Consider the following 20,115-nt stretch of genomic DNA (forward strand, 5'->3'; position numbering starts at 1 on the left):
CCCGCGAACGAGTGCCGACGAGCCGTCGCGCGAGGTGGTCGCGTACTTGATAAATCGAAACGTGTATATATCTTTGACAAAGTTCAGTTCGATCGCGACGCGAGTGAACACGCGGCCGGAGGGAAGGAGACCTCGAGACCACGAGGAAACGAAGGTTTAGGAAGGAGGAGAGAGAGAGAGAGAGAGAGAGAGAGAGAGAGAGAGGGAGAGAGAGAGAGAGAGAGAGTGCTTGAGGGAAAGAGGAAGGAAAGAGGAGTATCGGTATAAGTCGGTGGTGGTAGAGTCGGACTACTCTCGTAGAGGCCAGCGACGGGGATACTCGGTCTTCCAGCAGTGGAAGAATGGCAATGGTCAACATGAATAACCTACTGAACGGCAAGGACTCGCGGTGGCTGCAGCTAGAGGTTTGCAGGGAGTTCCAGCGCAACAAGTGCAGCAGGCCCGACACGGAGTGCAAGTTCGCCCATCCACCAGCTAACGTCGAGGTGCAGAACGGACGGGTCACCGCCTGCTACGACAGTATCAAGGTAACGAACCGTTGCATAATCGAGTTTTCGTAGTCGCGTAACGAGCGCGTTCGCGCGTAGCGAAATCGCCGCCGCTCTCGATGGGCGGCCGCCCGATCAACTTCGTCTTCACTTATCCAACACCTTCGGGAAATCGAGCAAGGACCCGCATCTACCTACGATGCGCGCGCGAAGACACGCGCGACGGTAGTCGCGCCTTTATTAATCCCGACTAACAAGTAAGACCGGCTTACTCGTGTGTCCGTCATCGAGTTCTCCAAACGACTCGGCAGTCTCACGATTCTGTCGGATAAGTGAAGTCGCGACGCGCTCTTTAGCGTTATCTTCTCGCTTCGGCGAGCTTCGCGCTTTGCGACGAAGCAAGGCGCGCGCGCGCGTTAGCGCGCTGTCTCGATGTAATAATGACTACGTAGTCGCGTCTGCTCTTCTCGTCTTGCACGGCGTCGAGCGTAGGAACGCTTCTGACGCCGCGAAAGACAGCTATAAAAGAGTGCAGAGCGCGCTTTTGATCTCCCGCGTGCCATTAAAACGAGCGTGCTGTAAGACGAGAGAGGAGAGAGAGAGAGAGAGAGAGAGAGAGAGAGGCGGGTAGACATCGCGTTGTGTACGGACATCGGCTAAAGCCTCGCAGATTAGTTCTCCCGACGCTGCAAGGAGCAGTTTCTTTGCAGTCGCGCTGCAGAATTATTCGCCGGGCGCGGCTCTCTCTTTTCTTCTTGGCTCTCTCGCTGCACACAATCGGTCCAAATGAGCACGCGCACAAGCGTACGTGCATGCGTGCGTGCGTGCGTGCGTGCGTGCGTGCGTGCGTGCGTGGGATCGCCGATCGATCTCGCGCGCGCTCCGCCGCGACTGCTGATCTTTCCGATACAAAGCCGATAATTTGTAACGTCACGCGGCGAGATAAGGAACCGGTTGTAATTTACGACGGGTAATAAGTCTCCTATCGCCGCGATCGGGCGCGCACTATCGACGCTCGGAGGGACGCCGGTTTATGGATTTTCGAATATTCCATCGGCCGACGTAAGCGCGCGCCGAGGCAGGGCGCGATTAAACGAACGAACAAACGAGCGAGCGCGGGCAAGAGGGTGAGAACGAGGCGCGGCCATCTTCCGAGCGTCTCGCCTTTGCGAGATATTGAATTCGCGGAGAATTGAATTCGCAGTTATTAATAGCGACAATTATTCAACGCGCGGGGAGCGAGAATACCAATCGACATCGACGATAAATCAGACGGGGTCGCGAGCGGGTGGGAGAACGGCGAACATTATGTAAAAATTGCAGACTCTCGAAACGACGTCCGCGCGCCGTCGTCGACGCCGACGCCGACGCCGACGCCGACGCCAACGACGTCGCCGCCGCCGCCGCCGCCGCCGTCGTCGTCGTCGTCGTCGTCGATGGTGCCGTATTGTCTGATTACACCTATACACGCACGCTCGCGATTAGATAAAACGAGGAGAAACGTGTGCGCGCTTTTATACGCGCGCAAAGGCGCGGCAGTGTCATTGCGAATATGTATGGCGACGTGCGTTGTTCGTCGATATATCCTTTCGCGATCGGCTCCGCGTCGTTATCTTCTGTTTCGTGCTAATCTCGAATTGTACGAGTACGGACTATCCACCTGGAAATAGCGCTAGATGCGGCATAATGTGTAAACTTTTCTTCATGGCCGCGCGATACGACGAATACGACGCGCGTTCCAACATTGACTGTGTTGGGCCTCGTCATCGATGAGCGATGTGTTATCGATTATTGATTATCGGTCGTTGTCGAGGTCTCGCCTTGTCGAAACGTTGATGCAATCGTTGGAACATTTCGCGGGGATTTGTGCGAAAGCCACTTGCTTCGTACCGCCGGCTGCTGACGCGACATTTTTCTCAGAAACGATGAAATCGTATCGGGGGAGTCGCGCGCGTTTGAACGCGTTTCGTGCTCGACGTCAGTCGCCGTTAATCTTGATTACGCCCCAAATTAACAGTCAGCTGATCCGTACACTTGTGCAAATTACGGAAATGGGACTCTCTCTCGTTGTTGTTGTTCATTGCTACGTCATCGTTGCAGCCGACCAAACACTCGAAATGCCTCATTAATCATTCGACAGCAGCGATATTTCATCTTTTGTTTTTCCGCGCGATTCCACCTCGAAATCAGATCCTCTTTGGGGGACGCCCAGCCCTCCTCCGTAATGACATTTTTCACTTCGTTTCCGTGAAACAGAACCTCGTCGCGAAATTAGTCGCGCGCGCTCTCTCATTATTACTACTTGCAGTAGGCGGTCGCTTGGTGCGCTTGTGCGCGCACGAAGCGGCCGCTGCCCGTCACTTTTTCGACCCGGACACACGCGAAAATACGCGCACGCGCGCACGCGAGGAATGCGCGATTAGATAGCAGGTGGCAAAAAAAGATAACGTCCGCAGGGAGCGGCTGGCCGCCATATCGCCTGGCGATATTCTCGTTTCGAGGTGCGCTCACGGTCGATTCGTTTTCGCGCAGCCCCACACAGAGCCCCACGCGATACCAGGGAGAAATGTACACACGCGCTTTGTGCGCACACGAGTGCACACGAGTCGTCGTGGCGCGCAAGAGCACAGAGCCGTCCGTATTTAATTCTGGAAGCTATTAATGTCGCGGCTAGTGCCTGAAAGGCCGGCGTTGTCCGTCGAACTTTGGCCGTTTCTTTGCCTTTCTCCGTCCCGTCCCGTACATTCCTCCTCGATAATGCCCCCCGCGCTCGTTACGTTTATAATCGCGCTGAATGAACGAATGAAGCGACGCATGCGTCCGCGTGCGCATGCAGGCATTTATACAATACAAGGCGTCGGAGTACAGAAGCGGGCCGGATCCGCGCCCGCGAGCGGATTCGGAGTGTCGGATTTCTCGCCTTGTCTCGCGAAACCGTGTCGTTTCGTCAAGTCGCGCGCGCGCGCGCGCGCGAATATCCGAAGAATCGAGTTGTGATCGCTGCTGATCCGGGTAAATCGCAGTCTCAGCTACGAGGAAAGCGGGATCTTCCTGTTGCAATCTCTCCCTGATCCTCCTTTAATCTCGGATATAATATTGACAACTGTCTCTCTCGAGACAACCGGCGGAGATCAGTTTGGGATATTCCACTCTGAGGAAAATACGCGAGGAAATAGGCTCCCTCGCTTCCCTGTTAATTTTCGACGACGGACCGGATGGCAAGTCCGGCGGCGGCGTGTGAAGATTGAAAATGTCCGGAATGCGCGGAGCGGAGAGCCACATTGCCGTGTTCCGGGATCCGAACGACGCGAGACGTTGTTAAGAGTTGCCGCGGTATTAGCGCGTACCGTAGCCGTGGCGAAAGCCGGGCGTTCTCAAGAACCGCGCCGATATTACCCCGAAGAAATATTAGCGATGAACCATTGCGTTAGGTACACCGGACCGCGACTGTCTGCCGGGGCTGTCGCCGGAGTCTCCTATGGAGACTCCGTCTCGTTTCTCGCGCCGTTTAGCTGCCAGAAACGCGACTCTCCTCGCATTTCGCCGATGAAATAAAGGCTCATTTTTCGACTGGGAAATAAAGGAGAGTGGCTATCGCCGTTTCCCATGTCTTATCGTTCCTCCCTAGGCGCGGATAGTATCTCTGGGCAAAAGCTAGATTAATTCCCGCGGGGTAGACGCGAAGAGAAGAGCGAGCGAGAGAGAGAGAGAGAGAGGGAACGCGAGCATAACTTGGCCGGTCTCTCCTCGCGTTTGCATCGATTCGACACTCTGCAACATCGCCGCGAGCATATTCAATACCGCGCGTACTTAGCTTTTATTCCCTCTCACCTCGCGCGCGCGCGCGCGCGCACCGAAATTCGCTCTCACTTCACCCTTGCTCGTTATGACGGCGCGCGATAAGAGGGAATCTATTGCGATGTTGACTGCAAGAATTACGCGCAAAATGGAGGAAGATTGTAGCATCGGCGGCGGCGGCGGCGGCGGCGCTACGCTAACTTTGCCAGGCCGCGCAAAAAGCTTCCACGTCCCGTTAATGACTGTAAAATGCGGCGACTCGCGAGCGTCTCGATATTTTAACGCTCGCGGGATCTCGGGTCACCCTTGTTGACTATTTTTTCTCGACCCAGCTTCCGACTAGTTTAAAAACTTTATCTCTCTCTCAGCCGCCGCGCCGCGCTCATGACGCGCTCGTTCTCTTGCCTGTTCTCCTGATGATTTTGTAAATTTCAGTTTGAAATGTAAAAGAGGAATTTGAGAGAGAGAGAGAGAGAGAGAGAGAGAGAGGAAATTCTTGCGGTTCCACGATAATTGCGCTTACGTAATAGTGGAAGCGGCATAAAACTTTTAAGTTATTACGCTACGCTGAAATTATACCGCTCTCGCTCGCCTGGCAAAAAAGAGCCGCAGACGGGATATCGTGCCATCTGTCGATCCGGCGAGAACCGGTCTTGTAGAGCCAAAAAGCGCTAAAAAAGAAACGGGAGGAAACGGGTTTATATTCTACAGTGCTTGTGCGCGGCCCGCGACGCGACGCGACGCGACGCGCCGCGACGCGCCGCGCTCTATATCGTGGACATTGAATTTTGCAGAGCGTTATTCGCGGCGTGACGTAATTTCGTTCGTTTTAAAAGTAAAACAGTTTTGAAATGCGATTCGACCTTCCCGCGTGCGGGATTATACTCTGAAATAACGCGCTCGTATCCAGTCATTTCCCCGGCCGTTACGTAAACTGGTTCACGTGTGTGTGTGTGTGTGTACGTTCGTTCCCAACAACGCGACGCGTCGGATCGCCCGTGAAGCGTAACGCCGCGCGTGTTTCGTCCGCTCTCGGAAACACGACTAACGCGCGCATCCATCGGAGAACGAAATAAAAATGCGCGCGCGCGCGGCGGCCGGGTTAACATTTTCTCGTCGAGTCGTAATCGACAGCGTTGGCTGTCCGATCGCCGTAATCAATCCAAAGAAGAGACCCGGCTCGCGTCAATTACGTATATTACGACGAGAGCGGTCCAGCGGTCGAGTGCGTCATCCAAAGCCGTCCGACGAAGAGCTCGCGTTCGTTCCGACCGCGCGGCGGCATTTACGATTCTCGTCGTAGCGCGAAATTCGCACTTTCGATTCCAATTGGGAATTGCATGCCGATTGCAGCGCGCGCCGCGATATTAAAGTAGACCTCCGGTTTAATCGCCGTTTGCCCTTCACCGCGCCGGCCGGGCCGCTCCCGTCTCACCTCCGTACGCGTATACGTCGACGTCGCTTATATTTAAAAGGGGAATATATGACCGGGTCAGAGAGATAAGAGCAAGTTCTCGTACGAGCGACTTCTACTTCGGTTTCGACTTCGGGCTTTGGCCGCTTGCGCTTTTGTCTCTTATCCGCCCCCGGCGGCGGATTGCCGCTCTCTCTCTCTCTCTCTCTCTCTCTCTCTCTCTCTCTCTCTCTCTCTCGCACACAGAGCCTCGTAGCTCTTATTCACCCTCGGCGCGTTATCGATTCCAATTACCTTAAAATTTTCAATTAATTCAGCTGTCGGGCGGCTTTTACGCGTGGCGGACCGGCTGCGACTATTTCTCGGCCATTTCTCGGGCGCAGATGTCGTGGGCCATTCAGCAGCGATGCTGAAATTTAATATCGATACCTTCTCCAGCGCGATATCGGGGGCGGGGGGAGGACACGCGCAGCGCGCGCGCAGTTAGCGTCGTTGTCCGCCGCATCAATTGATGATACTTAAATTTGACGAGCCCGTCGGGCTAGCGTCCCTAACGAACTCGAGCTATCGATACTCCATTTCCAAATTCCACCGCCACGCTAGGAGTCACGTATGAACGCCCCCATTTTATCGGGGCTTGTCATGGCCCGTCGGCGTCGCCGCGCGCGTTTCTTTCCGCCGTGGCCGTCGCGTCGGCCGCTCGCGGCGAAGCATGCATGTCGGCGAGCGCGCGATAACGCTTCTCGTTCTCACGCTGATAAATCGTGCTCTCGCGAGCGGGCGATAATGGTCGCGGGGACGCGCGCTCTCGCAGCGGCCGGCCGATTGACGGGGTTGGTCTTCCAGAGGAGAATTCGGCGGAAATAAAACGCACGCGGGCGCTCGATAACTCGCGTAAACAGGTAGCCAGCGCGGCGGGTCACGATAAAATTTCTTTGTTGCGTCGCTTAATAAAGCTAGACCGAAATGTTAATATCGTTGCGGCGAGAGAAGCGCGCCCGGCCGCTCGCGCTCGTCGCTCGTCGCTCTGTGTGCGAGTTTAATGTTTGACCTACCAATATTTGCGCGGTGGAATATTATATCAACATTATGCGAGACTCTAATTTCGAAAGTGATATAAGTTCGCTCTCTCTCGCGCGCTCTCTCCCTCTCTCTGTTCGGGACGCGACCGGCCGGCCGGCAGCCGGACGCGAGATAAATCAAACAGCCGGATGTTGTTTCATTTTCGGAATTAAATTGACTCTCGGCTGGGCCGATCGCCGTGGAATCGCGCTGCCGGTCCCGCACCCCCGTGTGTTTTAGCGCAGCGAGGTACGCGGCCGGTCAACACCCGAGCTCTCCCCGGTGTTCCGCCGCGAGGACGCTCCGCGGCGCGTGTGCGCGCGTTTTATCCCAATCGGGACTACGTCCGGTTTCTTCGACGAGCAAAAAGTCCCGACGACCCTCGATCGACTGTTGCGGACGATAACGTAATGACAGCAATCCGATACGCAACAACCGTGTTACGATATCTCATAATCGCGGCGCGAGATACGAGACCGGAGGAAGTAAAAAGATACAACACGACTGTTTCCCGCTTCAGCGCGAACGCTTCGCGCGAGTTCCGTTCGTGAAAGCGCCGCGCGGCGGCTGGCTGGCGGCAGTTTCCTGGCTCGGTCAATGTACAGTAACATTAGATTCTCTCGCGCGGGATTCTCGCCGCGCCGGGCAGCAGCGCCGGCGACGGCGGGCGTCGTATTTCCGTGACGGGGATCAGAAAATCGCGGCTTGGAGCTCGCGGGCGCGCGGCGGCGGCGGTCGGCCAGCCGCGCGTTTCACGCCGGTAGACACGAAAAACATAGTTAACAGCTGCCGCCGTCGGCGTCGGCGTCGATGCCATCGTCGTCGTCGTCGTCGCTACCGCCATCGCCGCCGTCGTCGTCGCCGCGGCGGCGGCGGCGGCGACTACGGCTGCACCTGTCGCGTCCGTTAACGCGCGACTAAAATACGGAACGCAATGTGCGCGCGCCCGCGGGAACGAGAGAAAGAGAGAGCTCGTGAGCGGAATCGTTCCGTCGACGATTACGAGACCTCTCTTCTTCTTCTCGCCTCATCTCACCCACCTACTCAGCCGCCCTTTTCCCCGACCTTCTTCCCGGCGAACCACTCGACAGGATGTACCTGTCCGATAAGATGAGGTGTTCGGCGCGCCTTCCGCCTTCCCGTTCGCAGAATTTTTCGATATTCTCGCCTGCGCCGGAGGAAGATTAAAATGCGGAAAGACGGGCTTCGTCGTCCCTTCTTCTTCTTCTTCTCCTCCTTCTTCTCTATCTTTTTTTTTTTTCGCCGCGCCTTCGGTTTATAGCTGCTGCCGCGTCGAGCGATGTACAAGCCGAGGTGGGTGGTGGTGCATGGTGCAAAGTGGAGGACGATCGGAGTTTGCTGTGTCGACGCTCCTTTCCGCCTTGGCGGAGCGATTTCAGGGAAATTGAGAAAAATCGCCGGCAATTAGGTCTCATGAATTGCGAATGTGTGCAGCTAGGAATTCTCCGTTTGTTTCCGCATGTTGACTAAACCTTTCACATTTCCTCGAACCTGAAGGATCGATGGAGAATCTCGAGATATAACATTAGAACATCGTCCTTTGAGCCTACAAATTGGGTATTATTCTTTCTTGGGGCTCTTAATTTTGTATTTCAATCAACAATTGTGTAATTCCCGCAATCACACACACACACACACAGACGGAACATTTGTGAGAAGCAAATATTAAATATTAAATAATCCAACAAGAATTAATAGGTGAAGATAATCAAAGAGTAAACAGCACAGACTTTTTCTCTTATAATTTTATTTATTCGCAATTTCGAGATCAAATGTAACAATTCCAAATGGACAGAACAAAAGAAAATGTAAATATCGTCAACGACTGCACTGCATCCTGCATTCCGTCCCAGAGTCAGCCGTCGAGGTCGCACCTTCACGGCCGGACCCTGACTGACACGACACGAGAATACGAGTCGATCGGAGACGCAACGTTAATTAATCATAATCCGGCGCTGTCCGCTAATGCTCATGGCGACATTTCCGTTACATACGGTCCTGGCAACTTTGCTTCGACAATCTCACGTAATTTTGTAGCGTCTGTTTTCCCCGGCTTACCGGAGAATATACACGCGGTGTACACAGACGGCGGCCTAGCGCTGGGGGAGGGAGGGGGGGGAGTGGGCAGTGACTTTGCCCTTCGCGCCGATTGTTTTGGTACTCGCGCACATCGCGTACTTTTCCGCGACCGACGCGTCATTGCGCGCCGACGAACGACGCGGTGCGCGTTAAGATTCTCGCCAGCTGATTGTAGCGTGTTTTATGGACTCTTGCAATATCGAGAGCCGGGCTCTCGTCGGCGTTTCACGTTCATTTAACGCGTTCCTCTGATCGTACGGTATTACGGTGGGTGTGTTGGTGCCAGTGCCATGATGATGGGCTATCCGAAGCAGTCGGAAGCGGGATGCTGGGACGGAGGACGCAGGACGCAGGACGCAGGATGCAGGATGCAGGGGAAATACGTCGGGCAGCGATACGTCATACGTTCCAAGGTGCACCAAATTATTCCTTGCGTGGAATTTTCAATTTTAACGGGCGCGTTGCGAGTAACGATATGCTCGAGTCGAAATTTAGTCTACTCTAAAGCCGGCATTCATAGTCTGGTTAATATAAATAAAGCAGCAAATAAACGTACTTTATAGGAGAATTTTAGGTTATTTGTCTCGTTGTTGTTTACACTGCCAATTTCGCTTGGAAATATTAATCTGCATAGCCGGAAATAACAATCCGTGAATATAAATTATTTTTCTCCTTGGTTAAAGATTGTAAATATTTTACGATTATAAATACCGGCCCAAGTTTCACATATATCTGTCTGTGATTTTAACAATTATTATTGCTGCTTGGACAGCAGATTTCATATTGAATTGTGATTTTAATTTTTATTTATCTTTGTTGATACTTCAATGCTTCATCCTTATTGATTCCTAACCGAGATAACCGCTCACTTCACCTTCCTTGAATTTCCAAATCCTATTGCAGCGAAAAAAAAAGAAACTAAAAAAAAATATTATGAAGAAAGAAAATGTGTGTTTGCTTTATCTACTCCTACCTATTTACCTATGTTGATTATTTAATGTTTGCTTCTTTTTTCTACCTGTGGTTCAGTAAATCGCGTGGTCAGAACATTGCCGATTGAAATTCGGACAGAATAAATACAAGTGAAATATTGAGATAACCGAATGTTGAATAATTCTGAAAGAAATCTTTCCTCAAGATCAATATCAGAGACAAACTAGACATCAGTTGTTTACGGTATCACAGGTAGGACGATACGCGCTGCGTAGCGTTATGTCTCGAGATGTTCTCTCTATCGACGGGGTTCGACGCTGTTTGTAGGATTATTGTAGAACGAAAATTTCGACTCGAGTCCGGGCATCTCCGTGTCCGTTCGCGAAAAGGCTCAGCAGGCGTCGTTTGATCTGCCTAACGTAAGCTATTCGCTATCGCGTCACTTTGACGAAGGCGTGCGGCTTGTCTTTCGACAGACGACACGCTACGCCGCTCGGGTGTTTGACTTTTTGCGCGTTGCACGTGACCGTTGGCATACCGTGAATTCGTCGCATACGCGAGTCGGCACGAAAGGCGTCTGCAGCCTAGGATCTCAATAGCGCACGGACACGAAGACGCATTAGACGATTCGATTTCCGCTCCGAAAATAAACTTGCGTTATCACGTCCCACCATCTGCGACACAGCGTATGATATTTCTCGAGCGATGAAACAAAAATAAGTTGCGCCGCTTGCACTTTGCCGTGCTCTCCGCCGGCGAAGACGCTTTTAATAGATTCCCGCGCGGCTCGCGGGGCTAATTCGTCGTCAGGTTGAGAGGTGCGACAGTTAAAAGCTTCTCCGTGCTTCTAACCGAAACCCCATTTATATTCTCGAGCTTAAATATTGCGTCCGTAGGAGAGATCGCCTCTAGCGCTGCTTCGCGCGTGAATAGCGCGATATGTGTGAAAAGGGGGACGCGAAGAGAGAGAGAGAGAGAGAGAGAGAGAGAGAGAGAGAGAGAGACTGGCAGACAGTCGGACGGAGAAAGAGAGAGGTGATGCTCAAACGTGGGACATTACGAAGGGAGGGATGGCACGAGGTGGATATAGGAGACGCGCGGGGTAGATCCGTATCGTTAGTTATAGAATCGATTCGAGTCGGCGACAAGCGGTAGACAGTCTGGCGGGTTTACACGCCGACGGGTAGACAGACAGAGAGACAGACAGGCAGGCAGGCAGGCAGGCAGGCAGGCAGGCAGGTAGGCAGGCAGACGGACGCGCAGGTCGCGACAGGTAAGCGGCCGGTGCACACAGACGGACGGTCTGTGGGGCAGGTTCTCGCGTATTACTTGTAAACTGCACCGTGCGCTATTTCTGCGCCCTTTTCCACGTAATGACGGCGATATAGCTCGCGTTATTATTGATACGACGCTTTAGGTAAATATGACGGTACGCGCTTCGAGCGACCGATTGAGGAGAGCCCGATTGTCCCAGCAAGGCGGCTTTTTACACAACGCCTGTATTTTTTAGAAATAACCGCGACGCAGGGTTGAACCTGTTTCTCGAGCTCGAGCCCAGCCGTGGGGAGGGTTCGTTCGTTAGTAGCGCGCTCAGTCGCGAACGCGCTACGGCTGTTTCGGCGCCCTCGCTGTCCAAAATGTCCAAATAATTATCTCACAGTTATGTTTATGACGTCGGCCTAGAAAAATAGAGCCGACCGCGCTTGTGCGCGGGTGAGTTTGTTTTTTTTTTTTTTTTTTTTTCTTTCTTTCTTTCTTTTCTATCGACGACTCGCGTGCAGCGGAGAGCCTGGAGTGTTATTTGCGTTGCTCGCGAATAGCTTGTCAGAGAGCGGCGATACCTGCGCGGCGTTATCTCCTGCAAGGTGCAGGAGACCTGCACGTTATTTTTACGTTAGCTCGCGCGCGTTTGCTCGTGCGAAGCTTAGGCAAATATGACGACGCGGTTAATTAACCGCAGCCGATTAACCGTGCTTTGTTATAGCGCAATTAATTCAGCTGTGTTTCCTAACATTGATAGTATCCGAGCGGCGGGGGTATTGTATGAAATAATTGCGTATTCAGAATTGGCGGCCGATTATGGCGGCCAAGTGTATGACTAATTCGTGTCGATCGCGCGTATAATCACGACGCGCGGATAGATCGTTACTCCTCCGAGCGCGAAAGTGCGCCCGGCTGACGCACACTAACGTGCGTCTGCCCTGCAACTGGAGATGGTAGTTTGCATTTTTTATACACTCGGGACGTACGGGAGATTTCGGGCTGTACATCGGATGGGAAGAGGGGGCGAGACGGAGAGAGAAGGGATATCTAATCGATCTGCATGCTCGCGCATTGTTAGACTGAAAATCGATTCGAGTCAACGACACGCGGCAGAAGACAGACCAAACAGACGGACAGACAGATGAGCAAGACAGAGACGGACAGATAAGCAAGCAGGCAGGCAGGCAGGCAGGCAGGCAGGCAGGCAGGCAGGCAGGCCGGTCACGACAGACGGAGTCGAGCAGGGCGAACCACGTTTCCGTGGTATTACTTCTAGCCTACAAACTACGCCTCCGTTCCTCCTTCTCGATATTACGTCTCTGATATTCCCGAGAGCTTCTCGGAATATCTTACGCGGACCGTCTAAACGTTTGCTATTCCACCCGAGTGGAAATTCATTTAATTGCCCCGGAAGATCAAGAGCTCTCTCTAGCCCATCTCCTACTTGCTCAACCTTTGGCGCGTCCTCCTCTCTTCTTTTTTCTTTCTCTCTCTCGCTCTCGCTCTCGCTCGCTTGCTCTCTCTCTCTCGCGCGCGCGCGCTCTCCGACCTCGTCTGCCGAGTCGTTCGGCGTACGCAATCAAACGGGGGACTACCAATCGTCACGGCGAATCGTCGCTCTCGCGAAAGCGTCGCTGGCACATCGGCGAAATTCGGCCGTATGTATGCCACGGAGCCGTCGCGTCTAGACATTAGATTAGCCGTGTCGTACGCGGTTTGTGCGTAATCGCTACGATGTATACATCGTAATGGCGACGAGGACGTGGTTCCGCCGCGAGTTTGCCGCAACGAATGGACGATGTCGCCGGGAAGAATCGACGTGCAAGAGCGTCTCGGAAACGAGATCAAACGCGACGACGATCTCACGTGGATCCGGTTTCCAGAGTCGGCGGTTTAGAAAAACAACGGCGCGCAAAGGGGCCGGGAGGGGTGGGGGAACTGCGCCAAACAACCGCGCGACTCCTCGCTCGCGTTACTCAAATTTCACGATGATCGAGGAATTCCGACGCTTTGAGCCCGACGTCGATCAATGAGGTATCGGAACGCGGACAAGCGGATAAGCGGCGACAAACGTATGATCGCTCGTTATCGGCTCGCGCCGCCGTATAGTAACCAGACTATGACTCGATCCGCTCGAATGGATCCAGCAGGTATCGGCGAGTAGAGTCTCGAAATCCCTCACAGCTTCGGTTTGCGGCTGAAACACCGAACGAGCGAGCGAGCGAGAGAGAGAGAGAGAGAGAGAGAGAGAGAGAGCGCAGCCACGGTGTATTTCACGCATGCGTGTGCATGTGGCCAAGCGCACACGTGTGTGTCTGTGTAAGCCGAAAAACCGTACAGGTGTGGCGTTACCTACGGCCGCCGTCTATCGCTTTCACATAATTTACGGCCGGACGGCATTAGCCGCAATGCTTGTCCCTGTAATAGAACGGTCGGAACGGCTGCCAGTGTTCGGCGGGGTGGCCGAAATCGCACGCGGCAGGGGAGAGGGTGGGTTCACGCGGGGGTTGGAAGGACGAGACGGAGGAAGAGAGAGAGAGAGAGAGAGAGAGTGTGTGTGTGTGTGAGTGTGTACGCGTCGCAGCGACTGTGCCTGGCCGACGCAGGGCCCGTGCAGTTTCGTGCGTGTCGCCGGGATGCAACGGTGGAGGGGTGGTTCAGGAGACTGCTAAGGGCGGTAGGGACCGTGAGAGGACGAAGTGGGACGGAGGGAGACCAAGAGGCACTACGGGGGTAGCGCGGCGATAGGAGGCGCGCGGATGGCATTCTGTGGTCAGTTCAGTATGTGCCTATATGCCGTCATGTGTTATCGATTCCCTCCGCCCCCTCGCCATCCCTGCTTGCCTGCCTCTGCCTGCTTCCCTGCCTGCCTGCCTGCCTACGTACCTACCTACCTACCTACCTACCTACCTACCTACCTACCTACCTACCTACGCTCATGCCGCACGGTATAGTTACCTCTATTCCGAGCTATGCGAGATAAACACGCGGCGTTGGCGCGTACGCGAATCCTCCGCTCCGTACTTTACTCCTTTCTTCCGCCCCCCTGCGCCCCGCGGCTATTGTACTCGGCGAGTTTAGACGCTCCACCATCCGGTCCTTCTAAACGGTTTTAGAATACAAGGGCGTCGACTAGCAACGCTTTCAAGGGGATCTTGCCTCGAGATCGCCGCCGTGAGGTGGATGCTTCGAGAACGACGTGGATAGAGTTTCATGCTGCGCCATCGATCGCGCGATTGTGCGTGATTTTTCCCGTGCAATAACGCGGGAAACTCGGGCGTCGTTCTGGGTGTAGTAATGCTTCATGCTTGGCGCACCATCGCCCGCACCAACGCGAGCGCGGCTCTCCCAAGCATTGTCTCCTCGAGTCGAGACACCTCGTCCATCTGGTCCACCTGAGCGACTTCAAAATATATCGTCTTCCGCTCGGTGCGCACCCGCTCGCGAGTTCCGACTCGGATGGGAGGAGGAGGAGGGAGGGGGGGGGCTATCGAGACTTTCTAATAGCGTCGTTTCTTCTCCAAATCGAACTTTACATTACGGTCGTATGTACAGCAATAGCGATTTCGCGAGTGACTTATGGCGGGTCCATCCTCGGGGTATCGTCCGCGCGGCATGATCCGGCTTCCCGAGGATCTATCGAGGATCTCCGGCATTATCGCTTCTGCCTTGGATCTGATTTTACGCCTGATATAACGCCCGATTAATTTTTTTCTTCCTCTTTCTCCCGGAGAGACGACTATATTGGCATTATCGTAACACGGCACATTTGAGTCATTTTTATGCCGCGTCCAGTTCCATTTAAAGCCGTAATATGTTGAGCAGGCAGGGAGAAGGGGTGATGGGAACGGACAGTTTGGTAATCGATTATGCCTAGCTTTCGTTACGTCTTCATATCGATATTCGATACGTGCAATATTTATGAACGTCGCTAAAGCGAACGATTAGATGGATCAGATATGTAAAACGGTAATCGCTGCGATTGTTTGCCAAGAACCTTGTGTAAAGACACGAGTCGATAAGATCTCTGACTTTTTATCAGTCTCGCTTTGCTTTCTCCCTCTCTCTCTCTTTCTCTCTCTCTCTCTCTCGCCTCCCTTGCTTCGCTCTTCTCTTCTCGCCGTATGCGAGGCTCACGAAGGATTCGCGATTTATTATTTATGCGATCGGTACTCGATCAAGCCGGACGTATTATATTATCACTGCTCTATTGTGTTACCGTCCTCGTAACCGTCATTATTCCACACGTATACACGTACACACACACACACACACACACCTCATTCCATTCCTCATGTTATCCCATACTCTCCATCGTGCTCGACCACGACGGCGCATCGAATATACGCGGACGTATCGAATGCCTCCGCGTATAGCGACGTCGTCGTCGTCGTCGGCGGCGGCGGCGGCGGCGGCGGTGGCGGTGGCGGTGGCGGCGAGGGTACTGAGGTTTACGCAACGAAATTTATTTATCGATCTCTTCCGCGCGCGACACGCGATGGCGAAGAAGCTTCCCGTCCCGCCTTCCACCGGTCTGAGAATAATATCGTGAGTCAGTCTGGGAGTCGCTGGCGCGCGCGACCGTAATATAGGAAATGGCTCTCCTCGAAGAATTATGTATCCGACTCCTCCGGCGGCGGAGGTGTTGCTACGAGGGAGAGAGAGAGAGAGAGAGAGAGAGAGAGAGAGAGAGAGAGAGAGAGAGAGAGAGATAGATAGACGGGCCACGGATAGGAGCGCGAGAGCGAGGAGAGAAGGCGAGCGATAGATAAAACGTCCAAGGGTCGCTCGAGGATAAGAAGGGCACGAACAGAGCGGCGGGGACAAGCCGTATCACGCACGGCACGCACGCCACGACCTCGAAGACGCGATTGTAACGGGGCGATACTACTACGACGCTGCCGGTCTAATTGATAAATCACGATGCTTCATTAGGGTAAGAGTTCCCTCTCTCTCTCTCTCTCTCTCTCTCTTTCTCTCTCTCCGTCAGATTGCACGAGCGTGTCGGCCAAGTGCGTGCATGCGTGCGTGTGCATCTTGCGCGCGAGCGCGCGATATCTACGTGACTGAGCGCGCTTACGCGTTGCGTGACTGCGGAGACGCGCAACGTCTTGTGCGTCGCGTCGCCGCGCACCGTCGATTTTTCAATAGAAGCCGCGCCGGTTAAGTAACGCGATTGCGAAACCGGACTGGGACGCGCCGTTGACAATGTTGTCGCTCGCCTCTAGCCGCGTCCGCGGACATTATTAATTCGACACGCAACGACAAGATGCGCTTGATGCGCGGGACGGCCGATGATGGATAGATCCGATTTTCAGGGTTCCGCTCTTATTATTCGCACTGCGACTAACGCGCGACTCCCCGGCGACTGTGTTTCGTTTTCTTTCTTCTGCTTTCTCCCTTTCTCTCACGTATACTTTAGATTTCATGCAGGATACGTTGCGTGACGGGTGAACAAAAGACACACGTGGCAGGTCGATCGATCGATCGATCGATCGATCGATCGAGACGCGTTACACTTATCGCGCGGCAATGCGCTCGCGTTAGTCTCCCGTCGTTTTTAGCGGCGATTCTTCGCCGTTCTCTTCTGTCGTCGGAAATTCGCAGCGTGCGGCGTTTTCACTGGGAGCGGCGGCGGCGGCGGCGGGGGGGAGGGAGGGTATATTCGTTTAAATAGAATTTCAAAGTGGGTCGGGCGAGCGAGCGCGCGCGCGCGTCCGTCGTGGATTTAAAGCGATTTTCGTCTCTGACATTTTCGCCGATGCGGGAAACTGATGATGATAATCAACGGCTACGCTCTAAAAAGTCGTCGCTCTCGCGCACGGCGCCGCCCCGCTCCTACAGTGAGGTTGCTCTCGCTCGTTTCGGGAGGCAGAATTACGAGGATGTTTTTAATGATGCAGCAGCGGTCTTTAGTTCGTATCGCATTTCCTTAACTTTCCGCTTTTCAATGTTTCACCGCGATTTTACGCGCCTCTACGTTCCGTGCGCAGCCGAGCTGCGCTATTCTCGCGTAACCTCGCGCAAATGGAATGAAAAGAGAAGAAAAGGAAAGAAAGAAAGAAAAAAAAATGCGCGGCAGCGACGAATGCATCTATTGACCGGCCATTGTTTTAATACAATTCCCCATGAACGTAAACCGACGAAACGGTGGGAAACCAAGGGAACACGCGTCAATTTATTAATGAGGATTTAATAACAATAAGAAGAAGCTTTTGAGCGCCGCCGCGCGTGAATGATCAGACGAGAGATTCAGCGCGCTAGTTAAACGTTAAACGTTAAACGTGGAAATTCAACGGAAAGAGGTTGTTTTGTGTTACCGGCGGCTACTACCACTTGCTCGGAAAAGCTAGAGGGAAGAAGAGGTAGAGAATAAAATAAGAGAGATACGAAAGGGAAGGCGAAAGGGTGGGAAAGGAGGACCGAGGCCCGCGTGGTGCGTAGTGCAGTTTAATAATAGCATCGCCACGTCTGCTCTCGTCTTCGTCTTTCCTCGTCGCGCGGTAGGAAATGCTCGCCATATTTCCCGCGTGTGGTCCCCGTGTAGTAGTTACATCATTTGATGCTAAAATGGTCTTGAGACGGTGCTTGAGTACAAAAACGTGTTCCCACTAAAAAGTTGGCTATATATAGTCGCGTTTCTTATGAGACAAATTCTCTTATAGCGCGCCGCACCGGCGGAGTAGCTTCAGCGGTGTAAACATCGTATTAAAAACCAAGGTGAATGAGAGAAAGAGGGAGGAAAAGCTAGAGGGAAAAAGGGAAAAAAAAATTAGTGAACAAGAGAGAGAGAGAGAGAGAGAGAGAGAGAGAAAAAGGGACATTTCCTCTACATTTCGTTGGAAACGTTGCGTGAAAACGCGAAGGGCGATGAGCGACGGCAGGGGGGGGGGTGTGAGGGAGGGAGGACGGGGCTGATTTTACCGCGACGATACTCGACGTCGGAACTGGAAACGAGAAGGCGCGCGCGTCCCGCAAACGCTCGGATATATACGGTCGCTCGCGCTGCCGATAAAAAGTTTACGCGATACTCGCCCGCGCGTCGGCGTCGGTACGACGGCCGCGACATATTGAGATATTAGAGCGTCGGGAAAATCTCGTTTCGAGTTTCGCCCAAGGGAGTTGGCAGGTGAGCCGATCGCACGTCGCGCCTACGTGCTACGTCGGTAACGCCGGTCGCGAGAAGCGCGAGAAGCGCGAGGTGCAGCGCGTTAGTCAATTTCTTTAAAAGCTAGCTGCGATCCGAGCTGGCGTACGACTCCTCGACTCTTATCCGAAGTTGCGCTTTTCGTTGGCTTATTTATTGCGTGATCCGCGCCGCGCCGCGTTCGATGGATGGATGGATGGATGGATGGATATACGTCCGTTGCTTCGAGCGAGTCAACGTGCGCGCGTTCGGTTAAACCGAGGAGGAGCGACTATAACAGGATACACGCCGGCGGGATGTTCTTTCGGTGCTCTCTCGGTCGTGTCCATCGGCTAAAGGATAATCCTTGACAAACGCCGAAACGCCGATAAATGATCGCGCTCTTGGCTTGTTCGGCGTGAGAAATTCTACGGGAATTTGGGGGAATTTTTCTGTCGGGAAATTGCGATTTAAGCGATTCCGCGGGATTCCGCTTTTCAATTAATTTCACGACGGTGTAAATTTCACGCGGGTTTTCGCCCGGTGGAGTGTGTTCGTGACGTTTATTTATACCGATATTCAAAACGCGCGGAAATAAATATTATTCATATTGATATCGAGCGTTAATGAATTCGCGGTGAAATAATCAAGTCCGACGGAGCATGCCGAAGAATGTCCAGCTGTGGCGACAAACACGCGCGAAATTGAGTTTTTAATGATCCGCGGTGAGTCTCTCCCGGGGGGCGGGGGAGGGGGGTCGAGTTTCGCACAGCCCGTGGCGGCGGGTCGGTAAAAAGCCGCGAGAAATAAATGAGTTATCATTAAGCGAAATAGTCATCAAAGTTCGCGTCCACGTTCGGTATTTACAGCCGCGGTCTAAAACCGCGCGCTTCCCGGCAACTTTTTAAAGCTCGATGATTTATCGCTTATCCAGCGGTACTTTTCCCCCGTGCGTCGCGCACGGAAGCCGCGATGAAGTATGAAAGATTATACGGGCGCCGGGAATTCCGCAATAAAAATGGCCGGAATTACGGACTGCGTGTTGTTAGCGCGGCAAATAATTAGAGCCGCGGCGCTCGACGCGGCACTGACGTTCAGCTGAATAACAACGTCGCGGGCACTTGAATGTCCGCGGGGAGGAGGAGGAGGAGGAGGAGGAGCAGCAGGAGGATGAGAAAGAGAAAGAGCGGGAGGGAGAGGAAAGTAAAGTCGGATGCACACGAAAAGTCGTTAAATTTAACTACGGCCATCTGACGAGCGACGATGAGACCGCCGCGCCGGACACCTGTTTGCTCTTTTCTCTTACGCATATTTATCCGTGTCATTGACAGGCCAACCGCGAGAAACGCGAGCTCGGCCGATGAGAATTTTTCCTTTCCTTTCTTTCCTCTTCTCCTCCGTTTTCCGCCGACACCGAAGTGCGAAGTGGTTGGAAAAACAAGAAAGAAAAAGAAATGGAAAAATAAGGCACGCTCCCGGCCGAGGAACGGGCTCGGTCAATTTCGCCTCGCCTCGGAACTTTGCCGGCCCGAGGAAACTTTCTAATAGATCGCTCGATCATTCTAATGTTCACGCTCCGCGGCGCGTCGGAGATCTCATTTTCGACAAAAGCGACCGACCGGCGCGGCGCGGCAGGGCTATTCTTCGCGTTAGTCTACACGTACGTGTATGTATTTTTTTTTGTTTTCTTTTGTCCTTCCTTCCTCCCTTCCTTCGCGTGCAAATAGCGCGCTCGCCGTGCGCGCGCGTTACAGGCTCGCCCGTTCCGGGCGGAGGGACAATATTTCACGAATTAGCGTTACACAGAGCCGCCCTCGTCGGCGTGCAAGCTTGCGCGCTCGTCGCACTCGATAAAGCACGAAGTGGAGAATAATTCACTGCCTTATCGGCGCGAAATCGCCGAATCGAGCTCTCGACGCCTAGCTCTCGCG

At 53.5% G+C, this 20,115-nt stretch overlaps 1 protein-coding gene across 14 annotated transcripts in view; it reads left to right on the forward strand.

Annotated features, from left to right (window-relative positions):
* LOC105190716 (histone-lysine N-methyltransferase 2D) overlaps positions 1-20,115 on the forward strand; it is a 397,403-nt gene that overhangs the window by 21,213 nt on the left and 356,075 nt on the right. For 12 of the 14 annotated variants that reach the window (XM_011153604.3, XM_025306881.1, XM_025306879.1 and 9 more), the window contains exon 3: positions 301-527. In XM_011153604.3, the coding sequence (XP_011151906.1) occupies positions 342-527 (186 nt within the window). In that variant the 5' untranslated portion in view covers positions 301-341. Of the gene's footprint in view, positions 1-281; positions 528-20,115 lie in introns of all 14 variants that reach the window. The other 2 variants (XM_011153602.3, XM_011153605.3) reach the window with 1 other exon arrangement.

The sequence above is a fragment of the Harpegnathos saltator genome, unplaced genomic scaffold, assembly GCF_003227715.2.
Source record: "Harpegnathos saltator strain DR-91 unplaced genomic scaffold, Hsal_v8.6 scaffold81, whole genome shotgun sequence".
NCBI classification, from domain to species: domain Eukaryota; kingdom Metazoa; phylum Arthropoda; class Insecta; order Hymenoptera; family Formicidae; genus Harpegnathos; species Harpegnathos saltator.